Genomic DNA, 25,665 nt, shown 5'->3' on the forward strand with positions numbered 1-25,665 from the left:
CACTTGCATTTTTCATTATTGAAAGGAGGCCTTCTTATTTGATGTTTTTTTTAAAGTACTTATATTTTCTCATACACTGATTTTAAATTTAAAAATGAATGTGTGTAAGTATCTGGTTTCAGCAGTATATATAAATCTAGTTTTTGGTGAATGTTTACAGCTTTCATTAATACATTAAACAAGCAACGACACATCTGCACATATGACTTCTACTTATTTTTTATACAAATGGAACCCCATATATCATAGATTAATTTGTATGAAATAGAAAACTGTTCTTTCAAACAGACATTTGTAATTATTTGTTAGGTTCTGACATAAATGAATAGCCTTAATGTGTAAAATCAGAACAGTGTTTCAGGATTTATATCTACTATCATTTGAAAGTTATTCAAATAACTAAATAGATTCCTGAAGAACAAGTATTTTGTAAATCTAACTCCAGTCATTGGTTTTAGTTTGAATATGTTACAGTGACTTTACGGCGCCCTCTGTTGTTCACCACCTTCTAGTGCAGTTTCACCGAAATGTGCTCCTGTCACTTTAAAAAAAAGAAGCTTTTTTTGGCGGTTACAAAGACTTTGCGTCTCAGCCAATCAAATCGCTGTTGCCAAAGCGTTGCTATGGACGTGGTGGAGTCTGCGCGTTCAAAACACAACAACGTTCTACACCCTTAGTTAAGTGTGTGCTTTACAAATAGCTAAAGGTAATTGTGATTTGCAGATTTTTCTTTTCTAGAAAATGTCAACAGATCTAACAGACGTTCTGCGAGAACGTAACAAATATTTGTTGGAGCAGCTAAGGGAGCAAAGAGAGAAACTAGAGCGGGTGAGCGGCAGCAGTTTGAGCCGCAAGAGGGGGAGAGAGGCCGAGGAAGAGGAGAAGGAAGAGAGGAGGCAACCCGAAGTTATGGTAACTCTGACGGAGGGACATGGAGGTCCTGCCAGGGCAGCCCTGGCCAAACCTTCAGTCAGATTTACTGGTAAATATCCCGTTAACATGGCCTTACTGATGCTAACTATTAGCTAAAGTTGGAAATCAAAATTGCAGCCATAATTTGTTTTCCTTTTTCTAAACCATTTGCATTAGCTGAACATGGAGACAAACAGGCGTGTGGAGACAGATTTTCTAAAGATCTGCATGCTTATGTAGCTGTTCTTGAGGTTTAAAGATTCTAACCCGAAAGGCAAAATAAAGTTAATATAATTTAGTGAAACTCACACATTATAGTGATTATATGGATTCACTGCAAACAATTAAATATTACAAAAACTTTCTGTGCACTTTGATTATTATGGATAATAAATGAAAATGCCAAATTCGGGTTATTTAAAGGATGTTTCAACACAATGAAGAGGAAGACAGCTGGATGGAAAGTTGTCCAGCAGATTTTCTCTAACACCTTTCACAAGGAAGGTAGCCTACAGCATTCTTGTTCCAAATCTGAAAGCTGCATGGAAAGTTTAGTGGAAGGAAAACAATAGTTGAAGAAAAGGTGCAAAAGCAGGGGAGACAACTGCAGCGTTTAGATGATTGTGAAACAGAGCTCATTGTACTGTTGAGTGATGTTCCAATCAACTCTTTGAATTAGGATTCACATATTAAAATATTTTGGATATAATAATTTAACAAAAAATGTTTACAATTATTGGTCTGTTTTCTTGTTGTTCAAAGTGTTGTCCGGTGATATTTGTGCAGCTAAAGTAGACAAATCAGCTGGTATGTTGATGACAATTAAATATTCCTGAAGTTTTACTTCATTTTTTTTTTTTCCCGATACTCAAGAGACGCACAAAGACTCCCACTGGAAGTCCTCCAGTTCTTTTGGGAACCCCAAACACAGAGTAGCTGCTGAACCTTCAACACTGTCAGACAGCTACCAAAACCCTCAGGACTATTCCACACTACCAGACCCCTGGTCACTGAGAATGCCGTTTTCCCAAGTTAGGCCCAATAAAGTGAAGGTAAGCACATAAACAGCAGTTCTTCCATGATCCCAGTTGCTGCCACGTCCAACATACGTCTCATTATTATATGTGCTGAGTGATCTAATCATGTCTGGATATCGCTACATAGAGGTGCACACGTTTTAATTTCCTGTTTAAAAGTTGTACTTGCTGTATTTTTTTCTCAGTAAAGAAAAACAACAAAATATTGATCTGCTGATATCTACATTCTGTACAAATGAGATTATTTTTTTTCTCTGATATGTTATTTATTATTAGTTGTGTTTTTTTAGCTGCTGTGGTCACTGGATTATAAAATGTCTCATACAAAGCACAAACACTGTTGTATCCATTTACTTTGATGCATCAATGTTCCTGTAAACTAAAAGCTGTGTGAGCAACCCATCACTTGTTTTTCTGCAGTGCTGTTTTATGAGCTAAAACGTCTGTGCACTAATGCTCAGTCACATATTATTTTTATTTTCCTCTGTGCTATACAGTAAAACTCAGAGATACTTAAAAACATAATGAATGAAATGAAATATGAGCACAAACCATTACAAATAAAGAAACGTTTCATCGTTTCACTTCTCTCAGAATAATTCATTAGTTTCTTTAAAGTGGACAGTTGCATGTTTGATTCTTAGTTAAATCAGCAACTAGCACAGAATATAAGAATTGAAGAGAAAACATAAAAAAGTGTATATTTTAATGCCAAGAATTAGATTATTTACTGTTACTGTACAATTTATTGATCTGACCGTTCTGAATGGTATTTTAATGTTTTATACTGTAAACTGTGAGGAGATGACTTATGTTGCGACATATAAATAAAAATAGCTTGAAATTTGACCACCACCCACCAGTTTACAGTAAACTAATGATTCTTCACTGGTACTTTTTCATTCAGAGAGTTTTGTTTATTGATTTATTTTTGGTTTTTTGTTTGTAAGCTACATGTCATTTAAAATGTGGAAGTCATTTAAAATGTGGAAGTCATTGTTGACAAATCTCACTGGAATTCCCAACTTGAAAATTATACTTGTTGGGATTTTTTTATTCAGATTTCACAGTCATTTCCTGGAATTTCCAGTCTCATTGTAAATTGACTGATTTGCATTTGTTGCTGCAGTAAAAACCTTTTGATATAATCATTAAAAAAAAAAAAAGATCCTAAAGGTATTCATAAATATGTCATCTTACTTGTTCATTGTATTGAAAAAAATACAAATTATTTTGTTTTGATTAGCTGCTGCGTAAATACCCACCCACTAATGTACTGTACTTTACGGAAAGGGGAAATAAAATGTTGAATAATTGAATTGAAAGATGATGCCGCTAAGAAATCTGCCATGTGTTTTCTTTTCACAGAGGGGGATACACAGTCGAGTCAAGTTTCAGTCAGAAGAATCTGAAAGCAAACCTGCGTCAGACAGACGTCATGTGCAGCCTTTGCTTGGATATGATTGGATAGCAGGTGTGCACCCCATTTATTCAGTTGACTTGAACACAGCACGATGTTGAAGTCTTTATTTTTCACTTGTTTATTTGCTATTTGCTTCCAAAGAGCCAGAGTCCTGGGTGATAGGTCTGCAATATTTCAAATGTTGTCATTTGTGTATTTTTCTATTTAACTGGCTGCATTTGATTTATCTCAGAAGTTAATCTTGGATCTGGGGATGAACTCACATCTGAGTTCAATCTAGTCTGGTTTCTTCAGTGGCACTGAACATGTTGCAACATGTTCACAAATAGAGGTTGTGCAGTACCAAGTGTTCCTCTGGTTTAAAGAGATTCAGGGTGCGTTTACACTGCAGCCTGAAGTGACTCAATTCCGATTTTTTTGACGTAATGCGACCTGTATCCGATCTTTTCATGGCAGTGTGAACAGCACAGGTCGGATTCTTTTTCGAATGTGACCCATATCCGATACGTATCCGATTCAAATGCGACCTAACGTTCAGGTCACATTCATCCGAACTGAACGTCACTGATTCTCAACAAATCTCACTATTCTGCGTCCTGATATGCGCAAGTGGGAAGAAAAACAACAACCATGACGGATTATATGAGGATTAAGTTGTTAATATGCTGCTCCGGCCGGACAACAACTTCAAATGTGTAAGCTAAGCTCCACCGTTAGCCTCCATGTTTACTTCCGCAAACACTGAGCACTTCTTCTTTTTATGGCGGTTGGCAGAACACTGAGAACGCTGACGCTATTGCGCCCTCTACTGCGCATGCGGGACCCTTTCAGGTCGTTTGCCCGTTTACACTGCAGAACGCATACAGGTCGCATTTACTGGCAGTGTGAACGCCCCGGCAAAAAATCGGAATTGAGTTACTTCAGGCTGCAGTGTGAACGCAGCCTCAGACTGTGACAACTCAAGACAAACTCTTGCGACATTCCTTATGTTTTAGAAACACAGCAGCCATGTTGAATCTGTACTCTCTGCTTTTCTCGGTTGAAATTCCAACTTTTACATTTTAATTTTCCCAGATGAATCTTTGAAATTCTGGCTTCTGAGAACAAATACAGCGCACCATAAGTCTGATGTTTATATCTGACGCTCTGTCTGTTGAGCCACTTCTCTCTGATTTATGTTTACGTACAAAACCTCCTAAACTGAAACTGATTAACTAGTGTTTTGTCTATGACAAACCCACTATTTTGTCAAGAATTCATTTATTTAGATCGTCCGTCCTTTTCAAAAACACTATTTCTTTTATTTCCTTTGGATTTCTTTTGAATTGAATGTGACGAAGCAACCATATGATTCCCAAACTGCCTTCAGCTGAAGTCTTTGCTTAAATTAGAACTGAAAGATGATGCATTTCTCAGGTCCTGTTTTAGATTTTTGTAGGATTTTTTTTCTCCTGCTTGTTAAACAAATCACTTCTAGATCCTTTCCACCCTCTGTAGATAGTTTTTATGCTTTATATTTCTCTGGTTTATGCTTTATATTTTTCTGGTTGTTTCCTACTTGTTTAATATCCCTAAATTGTAAAACACATACAATACGCTGTCAGATGAGAGAAAAATGTTAAATTCCTGAGTAGTCGACTGACGGCTGTCTTCTTTTTCTCATAAGGAGTTCTGGATACCGAGGACTCCTTGTTAGAACACTCTGATGAGTTCTTCAATGATCTCTGCAGGTTTCGATTGGTCAATAAAGACCAGTGTGTTCACTCTGGACCAGCAAAGTGAGTCTCCTCACCGCGTTGCTCATGTTAGACTTTTCAAAGGATCCTTGTTGAACAGCAGCTTCTTCATTTGACATGTTCTTGACTTATTTTAGGTCTTTAGAGGACAGCCATTTTTTCCGACCACTCCTGACAGATGACAGCAAAGAAGCAAACATAGACGCTCATCAGTGTAAGATGGATTATTTATTAGATTGGCCTTATTGTTTGGATTATCTCAATTTGTCCAACACTCCCCCCCTCTGTGTGTTTTCCTTTTCTTTAGGTACATTCTCCTACCGGATCAACAGCAGGCTGTTTCCTGTCCCCTTTCACTCTCAGGAATGCTGCCCCGTGTGCAAGAGACACAAATCTTCCCACCCTCACACTGCAGCTGAACCGGCTCTGATCAGGTACTGAGGATGTGACCCTTGACCCTTTCATGCAGGAATGATAATAACATGTTCTTTTATTCTGTGAACTACTGACAACATGCATCTGAAATTCCGAGCAAAGATTTAGTATTTATTTGTAGAAGATGAGAAACGGTCAAAATAATGAAAAAGATGCAGAACTTTCAGACCTCAAATAATGCAAAGAAAACAAGTTCATGTCCATTTAGAAACAACAACACTAAAGTTTTGACTCAGGAAGAGTTCAGAAATCAACATTTGGTGGAAAAACCAGGAGGTTTTCAGTGGGGCTCAATGCAGTGGGCTCTTCATTTTTTCCAGAGCTGAATGTGTGACATATATATATATATATATATATATATATATATATATATATATATATATATATATAATTATTATTTTTTATTTATGCATTCTCACCAGTCTGCTTTATTTCATATTTAGTTTTTTTTTTTTTTTATCTAGAAAGTCTGGTTTGTTTGGGGAGCTGAGAATACGCAGTCGAACTCTGATTCTCTTACAAAGCTAGATCTTGGTTTGCTTGAAGTGAATTCTGGTGCAGTTTGAGTCCATATGTAAATGTTAAGCATACTGGAGACCTCTCAATAGCTGGAAGTGGACTAAAGCCCAGGGCATTCTGGGTAAATATAACCAAAGCAAACATGAGAGTCTAGCAGAAATGACTCAGTTTTTTTTACCAACGACAAAAGAGAAGTCCTACCCCGCTAAAATCTGACACCACTCCATTTTTATTTACATTTTGTGAAGAAGGAAGTTGTTCTCATGTCTTCTTCAGAGGTTTTCATGTCGTTTCCTTCAGTGGTTCTTGGTGCAGCGCCACCACAGGCGAGGAGGGGTACAGCTTTTCAGTGAAATGTGAAAATGAACAGCAGCAGCTGAAAATGTAACATACTGTGACTTGCAATTTTTTATAAAGACAATATTTATTGTCTTTATAAAAAATTGCAAATCACACTATGATAAAAATGACTTCCGGTGAAGTTTTTTCAAAAGCAGTTTAGTACCTGGATAGCTCAAATGATTAATCAAATTGTCCTTCCAACATAAAATAAGTTCTTCACAATCATAAAAATCTTTTTTTGTTTGTTTGTTTGTTTTTAATCAGTATTACTGGTAATACCTATATGTGTCTCAGACTGTAGAAGGACAGGTCAAATATTCTTCAGATCTAAAATGTTTGTCTCTGATTTTTGTTGTGCTGTGTGATCTAAGAAAATACTTAGAGAGCTTACAGTGGTTGATCAGCAGGTGGCAGCTTATGGGGGCGACGAACAGGGGGCAGTGAAATGTCTTAGAAACAACTGTACCAGTAGCACCCACCGAAAATGAAATCGTAGCTCTCTTTTGTGACAACTATGCATACAAGGGTTGATTCTGAAACCGCCCACAGGCAGCCAAACATTTGGTACTTGCTGGAAAACATTTTCAGATGTTTGAAATATTCAGCTGCCTGGAAAGAAAATCAGACTCAGGGTTGTTTTTTTCATTTTTCACTATGTGTTTTTTTTTCTTTTTTTTTTTTAGACCGCTCTGCTTCAAAAACCGTGTTTGCATTTCCCTGAACTTTACATGTTGTAAAATTTACGGCTTTGGTAAAGTTGAAGTCTGAAATCTAAAACTGTACAATTACAGTTTTATTTTAGCTTAAATAGTCTTGTAAATACTTTGCTTACAAAGTACTGAGAGTGCAGACTGATTATAGTTTACAATTTTGTAATCTCACACAGTGAGCAGTTCAAAATGGACCTGAAAATTATTAATCTTTCTGAGTCAGTCCCATTTTTTATTCTCAGCTGGTTTCCCACTTGGCCAATGTATTTTCTGATAGATTTTATTAAAAGTCGTTTATATTAAGAAGATTCGGCTGCAGTAGTTATTTCAGGACTTTTTATGTACATGCTGTATGTTGGGAGAAGTTTGTCTTAGTTTCTTAATCATATATCTGTTCTGGAGAACTTTTTTACTGCACTGCTCAATATAACGGGCAACGTTTCAGCCTGGAATCTAGATTCAAGTATTTTCTAGATCTGGATGTGAATGCAACATTTAAACAGGACATGGAGGATTTTTTTAAAAAATATTTCCGGACTCCCATTCCTTGTCTGTTTGTGGATTTAAATTGACCTCTGTTTAAAACTTTGCAGTAAACTTATTTCAACCTTTTTTTGTATTTACATGTTAAGAGGAAATTTAGAACACTTATAAGTTTTGGAAAAGTATTGTATTTTTTTACATGAAAACTGGAAAACATTGTTTTACATCTCTGTATCATCAGATTGTTTCTTTCCATCTAAAATCCTGAGTTTCTACTATAATTGAAGCCATTTCATGCTATTATTTTGGATCTTTTTTTTTTTTTTAATGCTAGCTGTGTCAGAGTGTTTGTGTGTTATTTTCAGTGTATGTATTTCTGTGGCCTGAGGATAAATCTTTACTTCTTTGTATTGTGTTTTTGTTTTTGAAAGGGTCAGCCTTCCTCGCGCCAACATCCTGCCAGCTTACAAGTACAAAGCTCATCGGCGAAGCAGCTTCGATCCGTCAGACAGTTTGGGATTACCGTCAGTGAGTTGGAAACAAATAATGCTGCTTCTGTCTGAGTCTGTCCTTTTTGTTTTATTCTCAGTGGATCCCTCATTTGTAGTTTTCTTCAGTTTCTACCCTGCATCTGTCTCAAAAATGTTGCTTTAATCATTCAAACTTTGAACTTTTTACATTCCTTATTAGGGCTGGACAATAAACCAATAATATTTTATACAGCAATACATGTGATCAATATCAGTAGATAATACATTCAGAATATTCACTGAACTCCAATCCATAACCGCACCCTAACATAAAAAAAAACCTAATTAAATCTGTTTATATTTGTGTCTATTTAATTTGAACATGTTTTTCTTCTTTGTTTTTGTATTAAACAACCTGAATGTTCCCCGTTCCCTTCATTGTTCGATGTAGACTGTTGCTCATGTTGTGCTGCAGTAAAACTTTACATCCATCAACTACAGAAAGTTCACAATCAGAGGTTTCTTGTTTGTCCTGTTGTCTTCTGGAGGGTATATTTACAGTAGATATCAAGAGTGTTTGTGTGAATTAATTGTAATATAAATGGCAAATTCAGATTTAATCATTAAAAATATGTAGCACACTTGTCACGTTGAAAAAAATAAAATAAATTGGGTGGTGGCGTGTTGCATAGCAGTAGAGAAGGCGACGGATATACAGAGGCTATATTTCAGAAAGTGTCTAGGATTTCCTCTTTGCTAATTATTGTTAATAAACACCTCTAATGTCACATAAAATACAATTTTTTTTAAACTGTATAAAATGCTTCTGTGTTCCTGCAGTGATTAGCTGAACAGCAGTATCTTATTCCTTTATTCAAGGATGACCAATTGTTTCCTGTGCTGAACATAAAAGACGCTTCATAAGCCTTTACATAACTCATCCAGAGGATGCAAAAAAAGATCACTTTAAGTCAAGTGAAGAGGCCATTTGAATGCAGCTCCTTGTCCTGCTGCCATTAATCTCCTTGTCCTTGTGCAGCACTGCCTCTCAGGATGGTCAAATCCAGGTCAGAACATCCTGCCTCCGGCCAGAAGCCTTGACCTGCGGAGCAGCATTCAGACGAAGAACGCTGATGGGCCCCTGAGCCAGCAACCGGAGGTAAGACTGAGAAAACCTGCTGTTGTACTCAGTCAACAGAAAAACACCAGATCATCAGTTTGATAGTGATTAACTTCTGTCAGACCACCAGTGACTGTAGAGTCTGAGTAACATTTGTCTGCAGCCTTGGGAAAGATTGGGAAAAATAAACTCATCTTTTATTTCACTAGCTTGATTGCACACTATAATCTGTTATTAGAGTACTTCTATTCAGTGGGGAAGGAGATCTAATGTCGAGGAGTAATTAACGAAAATCACCAGCAGCAGAATTACATGTGCTTGTCAACAACCTTTTCAGAGTGAATATATCAGAAGGATCCATTTAATGTATTCTGTTTTTCTTGAACTTCTTGGAAGTTTTAAACTCATAAATAATCTGTGGCTTCCCGTTCAACTGGGATATAAATACACCGTGACACAGAGGCCCATTTCTTTTGGCCACTGCCCACCAGGCTACACGAGGAGTCATATTTATCTTGGCGTCTCACACAGTGAGCAGCGTGCAAAGGGAGGTGAAAGTCATGCTTCTGGAGAACTTGGCAAATGATAGCTTCTTTGGTCACCAAGTCACCTTTACAACCACCAGATACTTTGCTTTATAAAGTATGAAAACAGCTACTTCTCTCCTACCATCACAAATGTAAACATGTGGAGCTTGATTACTGGCAGTGCACTTTTATCAGATGAGGTTAATCTTAGCTTTTCAGCAACTGGCACTGAGGCTGGTTTGACTTTAACAGTGGATGCTGAGTGTTGGGCATGGTGGAGGGCCTGTAATGCTGTGGCTCCAGCACTCTGAGCTCATTGTTATGTTGCAGGACATCTTGAACTCTGAAATACCAGGTGATTTTCAACAAAGACAGAAAACATGAAAACTGATCCAAAACCTACAACGTAGAAATTAGTGGTGCACCGATTTATCAGCCAGATGATTTACTTAATTTTGGGAGACTGGTGATCGGCCAATACTTATACCTGAAGCCGATCTCACTCCCTGATCTTTTCTCCAGCAACAAAGGTCTAAAAATGAACCACTGTCCTGTTTTGCTTCCTCCTTTTGAGAGAGGTTTGACTGATGGACCGGCCCACCAGTTAACTTTAGTCACCCCACTGTTGCCAACTCGGCATCTTTCTTGCTATATTTAGCAACATTTTAGACAAAAAATAAAATTGGTGTCAGCAAAAATTGGGATCAGCAGGTCAGGCTTTTTATAGATTGATAATCAGCGATTGAGCAGAAAACTGCAATCTGTGCACCTCTAATAGAAATGTTTCACCAGACAAAGACAATGTAGCCACTTCTGATTTGGCTCAAAGCAAAACATACATTAAAGGTCGACTTTTCTTCCGGTTTTAGGTCATGCAATGTGAAAGGCTTTTAACTCATATTTATAGTCGCTGGAGTGCAAATGTGTCTCACTCTATTTTTTTTCTTCTTTTTTTTTTCCAGAAACTATCTTCATCTAGAAGAAACCAAAACCTTGAGCAGACCCCTGATGTGTGTCGCTTGGCTAATTTCAACTTTCAACATTTCTCTCCAAAAAGAAACCCAAGACCCTCTTTTTTCCCTGTAGGCTGAAGAATTATCTCTGGATTTTTTAAGGGATCAAAATTTGAGAGGCAAAACTGGCTACATTTACATTTCTAGTGCAACATCGTCTGTCTCTGCCAGACGTCCTTCATGTACTTTTTTTGTTGTTGTTGCTGTTTTTCAAACAGGGAGCTAAACATAAAGTGCATCAGGTGTTGTAAATGCACTGCAATATGAGTTAGCCCTAAACTTTGACACTTAAATCATGTTGCCTCTGTTCCCCTTTTCTTTGTTCATGTGAATTAAAGCTGGAGCACATGTGACCTCAGCTTATGTGGAAGTGAAGCAAGAGTTGCAACACTGTGGAGATGCGCAGCACTTAACACCGGTTTTAGAACAACATAAGGAACGTTTAGCATATTTTTGAGCTGTTTTTTACAAAACTAAGGAAATCACATTGACTCACTTCCAGCCTCTTGGTGTTTGTTGCCCTCTCCAGACGTGTCATTTGGCTTCAGTGTCTTTGCAAACTTCTTCTTTTAACTTCCTTACTGTGGGACGAAGAGCTCTGCACCTCAGCAGGGTCTATATGTATAATACAGGAGCTGCCCTTCACAGGAAACCACAACCACCTATACTTACTAACACTTTGTGCTTTTGAGATCCCACCTCGCACGCTGTAGGTTTGTGTCGAAAAGGCCACCATTGTTGAACATGTTTGCAATGATGGATTGATTCACAGTGTGTTCTTTGAGCGCTCTGTTTCTGATTTTAAGTGACGGAGTTTCGCTTTATAAATCCTTGCAGCCGAACTGTAATCGTCCCATCACTGGGGGCTGAACTTCTGAGAAACAAAAGGGAAAATTTTTTTGAAAGACACCAGAGAAATTAACTAGAATCTCATCAGTGCTAGTTGAGAGCTCCGCTGTGCTGCTGCTACCGCTGATGGAAAAGGCATTTTACTCCTTCAGGAAATCTTCAGCTGCCTTCCACATGAGCGGGATCTGAATGTAGTTTCTGAATAATAAATCTCCTCTGCAATCATCTTCCCTCGTTATGTATGTGGAGTAATAGAAACACAGAATCACATTTTGGTATTTAAGGTTTTTACCGCTGCAGCCTAATAAGATGATTGGAAAACAAAAGCTGCATTTTCATCCCTGAGTAACATGAGGTTTGAGTGTGTCATTTAAAAACTATCACACCCTAGTGTTGAGAATTACTCATGCGTTGTAACTAAATCAGTGCACTAATATGTGAAGACCATATTAAGACAAAGTTTTTGCTTCTTTGGGTCATATTTTGAACCTCGATGTTGGTAAAAGTGACTCAAAAGTAAACAAATAACTCTCACATGGGCAAAAAACGGGCAGCTTCTGTTTTACTTCACAGACAGAGAACATCTGAACATGTGGGAGGGGAAAGTTTATTCTGAAATGTCAGCATCACAGGAACAAGCCGCTAGTCACAGGGGCAAGAAGGTACTGGGCACGACATGTGCTCAAACCTGCTCTGTGGCTGCACACATTTTAAACTGGAAAGTGGTGGTGAGGTTCAGTTCAACCTTAAACCTTTTCACTTTTTGTCATCTCACAACCACAAAGTTCAATGTAGTTTATTGGGACTTTAGGTCTGTGTTCCCAATCAGTGAACACCCTGAAAATGACTTGATTATTTTTGACTTTTTCACTGTTGCAAGTTTTACATGCTGCCAAACTCATATTGTTTTATCGTTGAGTGAATTGGTTTTATAAAAAAAACTAATATTTCCGCTACATCGTTAAAATAATAATATTGTACACACAGGACCGGTTTCGGACGTTTTAAATCGATATGAACCAGCGCGCTGTTTTAAACATCCCAAACCCATAGGGGGCAGTATAGCGCAAACCTACAATCTATGTCAGCCAATCAGATTGCGTCAAAACGACGACGTCCTGCTCGGAATTAAACATGGTGGCAGGAGATTCATTTGGACAGATTCAACTATTTTTAAATATGTAATATATATTATATAAAGACAGTAAAACACAAGAGGAGGTCGATTGGGATTCATGGCAAAGCAAGTATATGTGGCTATATCGGCGCATCATGAGTAGCAGACTGAAAATAGCGTTCACACGCACACATAAGAAGTTTTCTCATCTCTGGTGGGGTTTTTTCTTTGTAAATAATCGTTTTTACCGACTATTTATAAAGAACCATTCCAGTTTTCTGGCTAATTGCCGATTATTGGTCATTACATGCCGATTCTGATTTTGGCCAATACCAGCTACTTCTGGCTGAAATGTTGCTAACTATAGCAAGTGAGTTGGCAACAGGGGATGATTATTAACTGTTTACGTCCATTCATGAGCTGGTGAACCGGTCTGTCAGTCAAACCTCTAAAGGCAGAGCAGAAGAGGACTGTGGTGGTTATTCAAAGTTTTGCTAAGGTAGATAAGATTATTGGATAAAATCGGCTTCGCATGTAAGTATCGGTCGATCAAAATTAAGGATATCAGCGCAGACAAATCGGTTTTTAGAGATTTGAGTTAATTAAATGTATTGTATAATGTATAAAATGTATTCTCCCAGATATCAAGCTAACTGAACATACCTCAAACTTCAGAAACTCAAACATAACCTGAATGTAGAACTATGATTTGCTACCATTTTCATTTATAGACTGATTTTTTTTTAACCTATTCTTCTCTACAAAAATAGCGAAAGCTCGGTTATACTGTACAGAGAAAATCTGTGAACATCAATTTTCAAGTTTTACCATAAATTCATTTTAGGCCTGAGCTTTGACTAGGTCATCATCCTAACACATTTATATGGTTTATCTTTTACCTCCCCATTGTGTGTATTAAATATTTGTCATGCTGGAAAGTGAACCTCAGCATAGCATCTCTGCTTTTCTGCCACTATTGATCTGTATTAGGGTGATGTATTTTCTGACACAAATAGCATTTTGCATGCAGGCCAAAAAGTTCAAATCTGATCTCGTTTTCTCAGAGCAAAGTCCTGCACATGTTCTGTCCCTTACATGTCCAGTGGAATCATCGTGGCTTTTCTCCTCACGCCGTTCCATAAAGGCAACATTTGTAAAGTTCATGACTAAGACATATCGTGTCAGCAGATTTTCACACCTCTGCTGTGAATCTCTGCAGCTCCTTTGGAGTTACCTTGAACTTCTAGGCTGTTTCTGCAATTACTTCTCTACTTATCCAGTCTGTAAGTTTAGGGTTCGGCTTTGCAGCTGTGATGTAATTTTGCCATCTTATAATCTAAGAGGTTAAATCCAAATGGTACCCACACTTTCCAAATTTTTATTGGAAAAACTATCAAATAAAATCCAGAATTTCTGTCCTTATTCACAATTACGACCTGGTTCATGTTGATCATGTCTATTATCCAAGAAAATATCCTGAGATTTCCGATTTTTTTAACAAAGGTCCAATAGTGTGAATGTTTGAGAGCCATTGTGTGTGTGTGTGTGTGTGTGTGTGTGTGTATATATATGTGTGTGTGTGTGTATATATATATATATATACTTTTTTTTTTCTTAATGGAGATCATTTTCCAGGTGTTAATTTTCCAGGAGTGATATAAATGTATATTTTTTTATTTAGTTAATTTTATACATTTATCCATTTGCTGGGTTTCACGTGTATGTCTTGATTGCAGAAAATGCCTTAATGTGACCTGAACATGATTCATGGGGGAGTGGCTGACATTTTTCAAGAGGGGGTGCTACTGGTTACATGCTTAAAATGCAAAATTATCAGCCACTTTGATATTGAAATCCAAATAATTAATGATTTATTCAGAGGAATCTAGTGATACACAGTGCAGTGCATGTTTTCCGCTCTTGCCAATACAAAAAGCGAGTATTAACTTGTCTCTGCTTGCGGAAACAAGTTAAATGACTTTAACTGATTTTATTCCCTGAAGCTGAACTTTGGACTTTTATTGATGTCCTGACACAGTTGGTGAACAATTAGCTATTGAGGTATTCACCAACGCACTTTGTTCTAGCCAAACATTGTTAATTTTTTTTTTTCTTTCTGATCAGAATCAAATCCAGAAGCTTTAATTTCCAGGAAAAGACTCGGATGCTGCAGTTTTCCTGTAACCAGCTGCAGATTGCTGAGAGCACAATTTACTTCAAGGTGCAACACGTTTTAACCAGACCAAACTCAGAGAAACACACACACATACAGTTGCCACTGTACTCTCACTAACCTCATTATAGTTATTCGCATCAGTTCAGTGAATGTGGGTTAGCCTGTCTGCTGATTTCCTCCCTCCAGATTCATCTGAGTGCAAGGAAATGCCTCGGGTTTGAGCTCAGATGACCCGCCCTCATGAGCAGCACACACACGCTGCCTGCTGCAAACTCCGCTCCGCTCTGTAATTCACTCTGGAGAAGCGATGAAGGACATACTGGTGCTGCTGCTTCTGGTGACTCTCCGAACTATCAAGGTAATCGCCGTCAAGCTTTATAACGAGGGGATAAATGCAGGCTGTGCCGCCACAAGTTACTGAGCAAAAAAAGTCGTGTCTTTGTCATTGGAAGTAATTGCAGCGTCAAAATAAAAGCTCAGATTTCTGTGTTACACGTGTTTCTATAATCTAACCTAATCAATTGTCATAAAGATTTTATGTTTTTCTTATTCTAAGTGTGACAAATTATTGTGGGATATATGTATAAGGAGTAACTCTAGTGAGTATTTAGTTTCAGTTACTTGGATTGATGCTGTTTCAGACATCTAAAATGAATCTGTTACTTTGTTTTAGTTCTCACGGGCACACAGCCATGAGGAAATAACTGGATGTTCCCTCAGATAAGCTATCAGTGTTTATTTACGCAGATAACATTTCTCGTCAGTCCGTGGTCAAACAGCACAATTCCCTGTACTTACCAAAGAAAACCCGGGGCTTGTAGACTGACGCCTCTTGTTTCCTGTAATACCAGAAACTGCTGCTGCTGCTGCTGTCAGCATAATTGCGTCTTTTGCTTGTCACCGGCGCTGTGGTGAGACAGCTCTATGTCAGGTGTGTGAAGAGTTGCAGTGCCACGCTCCCTCTCGCCTCGTCAAATAACGTTTTAGCTTATGCGTCCGTGCAATTCCAGCAGAGCCTCCCCACAGAAAGGAATGCAGAGGTAAAAAGCACCTCAGAAATTCAGACAATGGCTCCTTTTTTCGTCTGAGTTTGCAGCTCAGGCTTCACTAGGACAGAAAAAGGTGGGCGCAGGTGTGGGTGCTCTTTTGCATCACGCTTCTATATTTAAAATAACAGAGCCACTCAGGGGCCACTTGATCCATTCCCCTAATTAGCAAATGACTAAATTCAGGCTGTTTTGACCAAGCAGTTGGCCAGGGTTTACTGTGTCCTGATAAAGAATACACGGCTTCTTAAAATGTATTTTGGGGGTTTCTGTGATGCACCACACAAAGTAAGGCAGAGTTTTGTGTGGTGTCCTGAATACCACAAAAGTAAGGCCTTCAAGATAAATATCATGAATGTGTAGGCGCTCAGCCCCCTTTCCTTCGAACCCTATAAATAAAATACAGTGCAGTCAATTGTATTCATAAGGCATATAATTAGCAAAAAGGAAAGTCTTAGTATAAATATAGCTCTTATTCTAGAGCTGTAGACTATTGGTTATTCTGGAGGAGTTGCAGAGACCCACAGCTCAAGTGCGAGAATCGGTTGGCAGAAAAACTATTAGAAGTGTGATTTGGCCTTTATAAAAGTGGCAGAACACACAAAAAGTCATAATGGAAAAAAAATACAGTACAGTTACTGTAGAAGAGACAGGAGAAGTTGGAAGAATGTACTCTGGACAGACGAGACAAACACTGAGGTTTTTGGCCTGTGTGCAGAAAGCAATGCGGAGGGAAATGAACGCAGCACATCACCCGAAAATTTTAGTTTTGGTTATTTATTTTTTGTTTTTAGTAAAAAGGAAGCTGATCAGTTTTTATAGATGGAACTGAATGCAGGGAAAATCCCAAAAGTAAACAAATTAGAAGCTTCAAAAGACTCGAGGTTCATTTTACATCATTTCTACATCCAGAACTACCACGTAAAGGCTTAGTGGTGGTAGTATCATGCTGTGGGGACGCTCTTTTTTTTTTCTGCAAGAACATGAAAGCTGCTCAGAGCTGATGGGAAGAATAAAAGAACGAAACACATGGCAATCCTGGGAAAACAACAGAAGCTGCAAAAGACTTCATGCTAACCATCAACAGGCAGAGCTACAATCGCATGGTTTAAATCAAACCATATACTCATGTAAGAAAGGCCTAGTCAAAGTACGAAACTAATTGAAAGTCTGTGGTAGACATACACATTTACTAACAATCTGAGTGAGCTCTGAAGTGTTTTTCAAAGGACTTACACAGGACGGCCAAATACAAATGCACCTCACGTTTGATTACGGGTTTTTTTTTTGTTTTTTTTTTAAATATGTAATATTTTTCATCCACTTCACAAATATGTACTACTATGTGTCGGGCTATCAAAAAAAAAACTGAAGTTAGTGTTTTTAGCAAGAAAAATGTGATTTGAGTTCTTCTAATCATTGTAAGTCAAAGTGGTCAAATGTTCTAAAATATAAAAAGATTTCATTTGTTTTACCCTTTAATAATAACTTGCACATTTTTCTGTTTTCTTCCCACAGGTTCGCTCGCTCCCATATCAGCCTGATTCCAATGGAAATTGTCGCGATCTTACAAAAGAATACTTGCATGATGATATTAACTTGTGCTGCAAGAAATGCCCCCCTGGTAAGTACTTTACTTTTCACACAGAATACAATACAGATGCAATCTGTGAAGTTCCGACGTCTCACATAACTGTTAAAAAAGTTACGGTGTAACCGGCTGCGCGATGATGCACCTCTTGAAACCCAGCGGTGAAGGTTTGGGCGTGGAGGTGTGAGAGAAAATTTTAAAAACAAAAAAAGAAAGGCACCCACTGAATTTCAGAACAAGACCTGCTAAGCAAAAGTGCTAACTTGAAGTTTTAAGAACATCTGGTCAAATTTTCTAATTTTGCATAAAGCGTATGGTATAATATACCTGCCTAAAAGTACCACGTGCAATTTTGAAAAAAATCTAAACGCATAAAATGAAACAAAAATTTGTTTTTCAGACAGAAATATTTATTTAACTTTACAATTTTAAGCAAATCATTTCTGCAACAAGGAGCATTCGCTTTCTAATATTAAAATTCTATATTTAGTGTAAAGTGGTGCTAAAAATCCTGCATTGTGGTTTTAAAGTGGCACAGCGGTTATATGCATGATTGCTGATCGCTACCAACAAACTGAAAAGTTTCATATCATTATGAACAACTACCGCTCAGACGGAAACGACTTCATCACGTAGTTCATTACCTGAAAATCTGAATTAAAGTCCTGTTGAAAAAAGGAGTAATCTGGTTGTTGGAGTGAAATTTCTTCTCCTATGAAGTTGTTTTTTGAGTGAACTGTTTCTCTTGGTAATTTTTACCGCCAACCAGCAGATCCACATTTTTTGAATGGGTTCATTGCAATTAATGATGAGTCACAGAACCGAGTGTTCTCTGTTTATTGTAGTTTTTTTTCTCTCTATTCAAAAGAAACTAACATTCACAGCGATGATGATGATCTCACAGTTTCCACTTTTGTTGGTTTTGAGAGCATTCAGTTTCAGAGCTGGAAGCATGAAGACGAACAGTGGCTGTAAAATTACCATCGTTATTGGAAATGGGGAGCCGTTTCAACTAAATGCATCTTTATCACGAGGAAATGCAGAAAACCGATGCTAATTTCCAGGGGATTTTTGATTTCTTTCTTTTTTACAAATTCTTTTGCAACCCAGAAATGAATGGCTTGTGAACAGCACTGCCTTTGATCTCTCTGGGAAAGGGTTTTGTTGGTATGTAAATTAGATGTTCAACAAAGATTGTTCACAATTGAGCTATCTGAGATCACAGCTGCACACTTCACTTCCTTCCACACTTTCGATGGGGATTCCACACACTGAGAGTTTTATTTTTTCCTCTTTATTTTTGAATTTATTTGTTCTTTAGAGTATTCGCCTGAAGGAACAGCAGCAGAGTTTGTGTGAAGTTTATCTTTCCTAATGACAAATCGGTGGTGTTAGCAATGTGTTGGGTTGTGAGGAAGAGGAATGCAGTTTGACTTGGAGGCTTTTGCAACCGCTGCTCCTGTTCAAGCTCTAACTCGATCTGTTGTTTCTGTTTCTTTTAATCTTATCTCTGCACCTCAGCGTGAACCTCACATCCTGATTCATTGTTTAGTGAGTTCAACTAGCACTTAGCTTTTCCTGGACCGTTTTGGCTGATGTCTTATCATTTTGTTTTGGTGAATCAATACTCAGCCCACGTTCACATGACGAATGACTCACATTTTAAGCTTCTAATCACTGTGGTGATTTAAATCGCAGACATGTTTCACATGTGGGTACAATATTGTGACAAGAATCTTGAATGTTGCAACATTTATTTTCACGCAGCGTTGCAAATATTCTGCCTTGATTACTGGCGAGTCAGGCCGCTACAAAGACTCTCATTTGGCTCATCCCAATGGATTTCCATGGAGTAAAGTCCAGCTGAAGTAATTTTTAATCCACCTAATAAAACAAAGGTTGTAAAATAAAGGCAATTGATCCTTGATATAAAAAGTATTGATGGCCGGGATCTTTTCTCAAGATCTGTTCTCGAGAAAAGATCTCAAGAAGCAACAAAATCAAAATTCAAGAGCAGATGAGCAACATATTTATTGAAAGAGTCTAGAAACGGTCTTTGGGACTCAAGCAAAGCACAGTGAAAACCGTTAGTCACAAATAGAGAAAACGTGAAAAATTGTTGAAGCTTCTCAAAAATGGCGAGCCGACCAAAATTACTCCAAGATCGCACCAACAACTCATCCAGAAGGTCAGTAAAGGACCAAGAGCAACATGTCAAATACTTTAGGCTTTAAGGGAAAGAGACTCAGCAGTAGCGATTTATAGACCAAATCCACTGCTGACCAAAAGATCTTAAAGGATCGACTCACATCGACAAAAGACATCGAGATGATCCCCAAGAAAATGTTCTGTAGACAACGAGACAAAAGAAACATCTTCTGGAAGGTGTGTGTGGTGGAAGGGTGAAAGTTGCTTCACAACCTGGACGGCTTACAGTAACTGGCAAAACCAGTAAGTAGAAATGAAGTATGTACTTTTTTAGCAGCGGTAAAAAAAAAAAAACAATTCATGGAAAGGCAAACTTTTCCACTGTGGCTGAAAAAGTTCTCTAGCCAAAAGGAAACTGGTTGCTAGTCTTCAATCTTCTAAAAGTTCCCTAATGTAAGGATTTATTAGGTGACTGAGGACTTTAAAAACTGGTAAACATGGAGCCAATGCAGCACGGCAACAAAATGAAAAAATAACCTTGTTTACAAGTTCTAGAAAGAGATAATGAGCAGCATTTAATACAAGCTTCAAGAGATATAATGAATCAAAATCATAGGAGAATAAAAAAAGAGGAGAAAAGTCTGAGTTGAAACACACTTGGCTATATAAATGAGTTTAGTTTAAAATGACACAGATTTATCTTTTATTCAGGATTATAACTTTTAGTTTGCTTATTTAAGTTGCTCCCATCGTTCTTTTCTACAGGCATCCTCACAATCATAAAAAAAGTAGAACAGTTTTGTTTTAAGATAGATTCAAGGAGCAGAACGTCGATTGAAAAAAGAGCAATCCCCAGTACTGAACCCTGGGGAACTCCAGCAGTCGATGGCTGACTCTAAATCCAGGCTACAAACGAGGTCACGGCTGTCTTTTATTTAAAGTAATACTCCATTACTCTGAAATTGCTCCATCAAACATCCAAATATTTTGCGTCTTAGCAATGCTAAGCTATAATTTTCTCTTTTAACTCTGTTCATAGTTATTTCTAAAGTTTATTAATCTGTTCTAGTAACTAAAGTTATCTTTGTTTTTTGTGCTGTTAAGCCCATCTCTAACTTCTCTTTGATTATTGTTTTACAAAGTCAGACTCATTTCATGCTTTTTAATTATGTTTATACTTTGAAGACGGTGGCTTACACATAATTTTGAAGTGTTAAATGAATGGATTGGGAGATATTAGTCCCACTTTAGTGTGTTCGGTAACCTCATTTGTTTGCTTAAGCCCTGCTGCCCTCCATAACGGAGTTCATCTTTTCCACATCAGGATGTTTTCTGGCACCAACGCGGTTCTTGTTGCCACTATAAATCTGTTCATTGGAGCCAAATTCAGGCTCGACCCGTTGACTTTGTTCAATCAAGCCGAATTTCTTTCCTGTCTATGTTGTTTAATTGTCTGTCCAGTAACCAAATGAATGTTTTCACAGGGCAACGACTGAAGCAGGAGTGCTCTAGAAGCTCTGACACAGTGTGTGAACCATGTGGACCAGAGCAGTACATCGAGACCTGGAACTACACCCCAAACTGCTTGTCCTGCACCAAGTGCAAAGCCAGTCAGTAGATGTGTTGAGAATCTATGTTGCAATAATACATACTGATTCATTCATCCACTCCATAGTTTTACTTCCTACTGATGGTTTATGTTTACGCTCTCTCATGTTGAACCAGAAAATGGTCTTGAGAATAACCAGACCTGCACCCCAACCACAAACGCCAAGTGTGTTTGCAAACGTGGGACGTTCTGTGATCTCGGATTTGATGATCCGTACTGCACATACTGTAGGTCGTATACAGTTTGCAAACCTGGATTTAGAGTTTCTGTGCCAGGTAAATGTAATCTCATAAACAACAACATCTGTAGAAGTAGGTCATTATTTTTATTTTATGAGATGCACTGACCTTGTGAAATGTTTGCGTGTTCATATCAGGCACCCTGAACTCTAATGTGAAGTGTGAGAAATGCCCCACCAATCCCTGTCCGCCTCACACCACAGCACAAACGGTAACGACTACAGTTACTGTAAACGCCACGACGCCACGAGGCCCACAGCAGACGACGCAGCAGCCTGTCAGGCCTCTCCTAACCATGAGACCCAAAAGCTCTAAAACAGAACAACCCATCAGCGAAATGGGTACAGGTTTCATAAGCTCACTGTAATGCCTGATCAGTGTTTCGGTTCTCCTGTTTCTCATGTCTGATCTTGACTTGCATCTGTGTCCCACTTTCTGCTTAGTTGCGGTCATTGCTGGTGCCTCTGGATTCCTTCTGTTTCTCATCGTCTTCCTCCTACTGATACTTTGCAAACGAAAGAAAACTAGAGGTAACATCACCCGTTCCAGTCTTGATAATATAGACTTTTAACCCACATTTCTGAATAGAAACGGTCACTATTATTTAATTCTTTAACTGAATTTGTTGTGGTCATAATCACACTTGAGCACAGGCGTCTCTGAATGTCCTTTCTCTCCTGTTTTCAAAGATTCTGGACTCTTTTCACCTAAAGTAGATGCAAATGGAAACTGTGAGGCAGCAGAACAGGTGAGTTTTGTCTCTGTGCATTCCCAGCATGCCTTTCTTTCAATAAGCCAGGGGTCTGCGGCCTGCGACTCTTTGGACCTTCCACAACGGCTCTCAATAACTTTGTCTGAATATGGTGAAAAGATAAATAATACTTTTAAATATAGATATAAAAATAAATGCAGCTTTTTGGCAATTTTACAGCTTTTTCTTTGAATAATTTAATTGAATTTCCACAACAGAATGACACTAAAAGTATCGATTCTTATATTATCTTGTCATTAAGTTGAAAACATGTGCTTTTCTTTTCCAGTATCAACATCCCGTGCAAAAATTACATTCATCTCTTTTGCGTATTTTAAAACCGATGAATAAAAATAAAATGGTGGTTCTTTAAAAATAATAAATGTCCTATAGTACAGGGGTCTGCAACCTCTACCATTCAAAGAGCCATTTTTGTCCCCAGTGCATAAATAAAACTCATTTACAGCCATAAATGTTACATTTTTAAAATGTTTGATATAAATCTGCAATAGGAAATTAGTTATTTTAAAGAACCACAATTTTATTTTTATTTTTGTAGGTTTTAAAATACAGAAAAACAAAACCTGTAAAAAAATAAATGGGATGTTGATATTGGCAAAATAAAAACACGTTGTTTTCCTGACAAGATCATTAGATATAAGAATGTTGTTGATACTTTTAGTGTCATTCTGTTGCGAAAATTCAATTAAATTGTACAACGCTGCATTTGTTTTTATATCTATGTTTAAAAGTATTATTTGTTTAGGTTTTTTTCCCTCTTTGGACCGTTGTCGAAGGACAAAAGAGTTACTTTGTCAAAAGGTCGTGTAACTTACGTGACCTTTTGATAAAAAGACTCTTATGACGACCGCAGGTGTTACATGATGTAAAACTTGTGGCTCTAAATGAGTTTTATTTAGCTGGACTGGAGGTAAAAATGGGTCTTTGAATGGTAAAGGTTGCAGACCCCTGCAATCTGTTGTGAGTCAATAATATTATTTTTCCGTCAAATGTATACAAAACGTTTGGTTCTTGTTAGTAATATTTCTGTTGTACAACATTTTTAAGTTATTTAAGCTACTGTAAAACAGTGATCTCTTATTTTATTTTAAATAAAATAAGAGATCACATATCTCTTGTAAGAGATAAATGATCTCTTATGTCTTATAAGAGATCACTTATCTCTTATAAGCTCCAGAGGAGCTCAAATTTTTCTATTTGAGCTCCTCTGGGAAGACGTTCCATATAATACTATGCAAAATACTTTGTATAAAGTATTTTGCTGCATATTTATCCTTTGACCTCCTTGAACTGTTTTTTGCAACTAACTCAAACTAAACAAGTTGAATAGAAATAATATAAGGATTGTTTTGAAGACTTGGTAACTTCCCTGCAGTTCTCTAACAGTGAGCTTTAGTGAGATTTGTTCACTGGTTTTAAGATCCTGCTGTCTGTGCGTGTTGGTGGTGACTAAACAGACTTAGTTCCTCCTTCACCCTTGTGGTCAGTGGCTTACATAAATGAGACTATGTGTCACATAATATTTATAACCAAGGGAATTAAGACTCATTGTTTCATAATTAAATGTTTCCTAGACAATCTGATGAACTTAATGTTTTCATTGCTTAAGAATTCAACATGTTTTTTTCTTTCCACCACTGAGTAAATGATTGAATTGGATAGGTTTAATTATTCAAGTGTGAGGCTATATTACAGTAAAAGTAAGACTTTTTAGACATGTTTATCATAAGAGAAAAGATGTGAAAGAAGAAGAATTGTTTTTTGCTCAAACTGTAGCAGATGGAAAAGCTAGACTTCATACTTGTCTTTAATCAAACTTAAAAATCAAATTAGCCTCAAGTTAGCTGCGTGCGTCATGCTTGTGACGATATAAAAACACTGACTCGTGATTTGTTTCGTCACCAGAACGGCCACAGCAACTTTGGAGATTCTCAGATGATTTTATTCAAACGTACCGCACCGGAGCAAATGTGTCTGCTGGAGAAAGGGGAAGTCGCCAGTGACCAAAGTGTGAGCAGCAGCGATACCGAAAATTCAACCAGGGCGGATGGTTTCAGCAGCCATGAGTCCCTCAGGCCTCTACAACCAACTTTAGGTCTCGACAATCCAGCGTCTCTCCTGTCGGAGCCCCTGACCTTACAGTCTGTCACGGACCCCGTCGCTCCTCAGCGCAGCATCAGCACACAGAGCTCCTCTCAGCCCACCAGCCCACAGATCGTCAGCCCCGTAACGAACAGTCCCCACGTCAACGTCAACATCACTCTGCATATAGGAAACGGTTCCTGTGGGACGCCATCTTTTCAGCCGACAGACGTTAACCAAGCGGAGCATCAACTTCCCTTTGGACAGGAAGAGGAGTCCGTCAGCTCTCCTCAGCAAGAGGCAGGCAAACTGTCGTTTATGTCAGTCGAGGAGAGTCCCAGCTATTGCACATGAGAACTCCTGTGCCTTCTGAACATTTTTTTAACATTACTGTAAAAAGCTTTGACTGAAAGAATGTGCAGCAAAAACCCAGTGCTTTGTTTTGCCTTCAGCTATTACTTTATGGGTATGTGTATATATTGTGTTGTTGTACATAAATGTTCTAAATATATATTTATTTAACATTTTTTTACATACATTTCTGATTTGTACAGTGGACATAAAATAAAAGGGCTTTCAAGTGAGCATTCAGAGTTCTCATGTATTTCTCGCCTAGCATATTTGGAGTTTATTTACATTTATTTATGACCCAGCATAAAAGAATGAAACCAGAATGAAGAGTTTGTGATGAAACATGGTTGAAATCTTTCCAGCCCTTTATATTTTTCAGTATTTTAGGCTAGAAAACAGGGCAAAAAAAAAGACATTTGCGCTGATTCTCACTTTATCCCTTGTAAAACTCAGCATTAAGATTGCCAAGTTAATGTTGAGATTTACAGTAATTTGAAAATACATCCAATCTCACTGAACTTCAACTTCAGTTATGCAAAGTAGCAATACTTTCCAGTCTCTACATGTGCAAATGCTAGTTGAAACATACACAAAAAAGCATCTAAAAATACATATAACATTTGTTATACAAAAACATTTGTGTTGGTTTTATCATATTTAATCACAATAAAATATATTGAAGTTTGTGGTTGTAACATGAAGCAATGTGAAAAATTGCAACGGGTATGAATGCAATGCAAGTGCAATACTTTGAATACATGTTCACACATATAATACATGTAAAGAATGTTTGAATATCATCACACTTAAATTCAACAATTTTAGAACAACTATATTTCAAACTGTATATTTTTCAATAGCATATTTTGTGAAAAATTTTAAAATATTTGAATTTAATATGATATTCTTCTTTCCTTAAAACCTGAATTATCTTCAGCTATGTGTCTCAAAGTGTCCC

At 37.7% G+C, this 25,665-nt stretch overlaps 2 protein-coding genes across 2 annotated transcripts; both read left to right on the plus strand.

The window, feature by feature from the left end:
- The first annotated feature begins 617 nt into the window (after positions 1-617).
- miip (migration and invasion inhibitory protein) lies at positions 618-11,803 on the plus strand. Its single transcript, XM_007549832.1, has 9 exons — positions 618-982; positions 1,786-1,964; positions 3,318-3,423; positions 5,039-5,150; positions 5,246-5,322; positions 5,416-5,542; positions 8,029-8,125; positions 9,107-9,226; positions 10,677-11,803. The coding sequence occupies exons 1-9, from the start codon at positions 742-744 to the stop codon at positions 10,803-10,805; spliced, it is 1,188 nt and encodes a 395-aa protein (XP_007549894.1). The 5' UTR covers positions 618-741; the 3' UTR covers positions 10,806-11,803.
- Positions 11,804-14,354: 2,551 nt separating this feature from the next.
- Positions 14,355-25,350, plus strand: tnfrsf1b (tumor necrosis factor receptor superfamily, member 1B). The gene is made up of 9 exons (XM_007549855.2): positions 14,355-14,914; positions 15,056-15,227; positions 17,434-17,539; positions 21,139-21,264; positions 21,380-21,538; positions 21,640-21,843; positions 21,946-22,032; positions 22,192-22,250; positions 24,180-25,350. Exons 2-9 carry the CDS (start codon positions 15,177-15,179, stop codon positions 24,708-24,710), a joined length of 1,323 nt encoding a protein of 440 aa, XP_007549917.1. The 5' UTR covers positions 14,355-14,914; positions 15,056-15,176; the 3' UTR covers positions 24,711-25,350.
- Positions 25,351-25,665: the final 315 nt, after the last annotated feature.

Source organism: Poecilia formosa, unplaced genomic scaffold (assembly GCF_000485575.1).
Source record: "Poecilia formosa unplaced genomic scaffold, Poecilia_formosa-5.1.2 Scaffold2, whole genome shotgun sequence".
In the NCBI taxonomy this organism is placed as follows: domain Eukaryota; kingdom Metazoa; phylum Chordata; class Actinopteri; order Cyprinodontiformes; family Poeciliidae; genus Poecilia; species Poecilia formosa.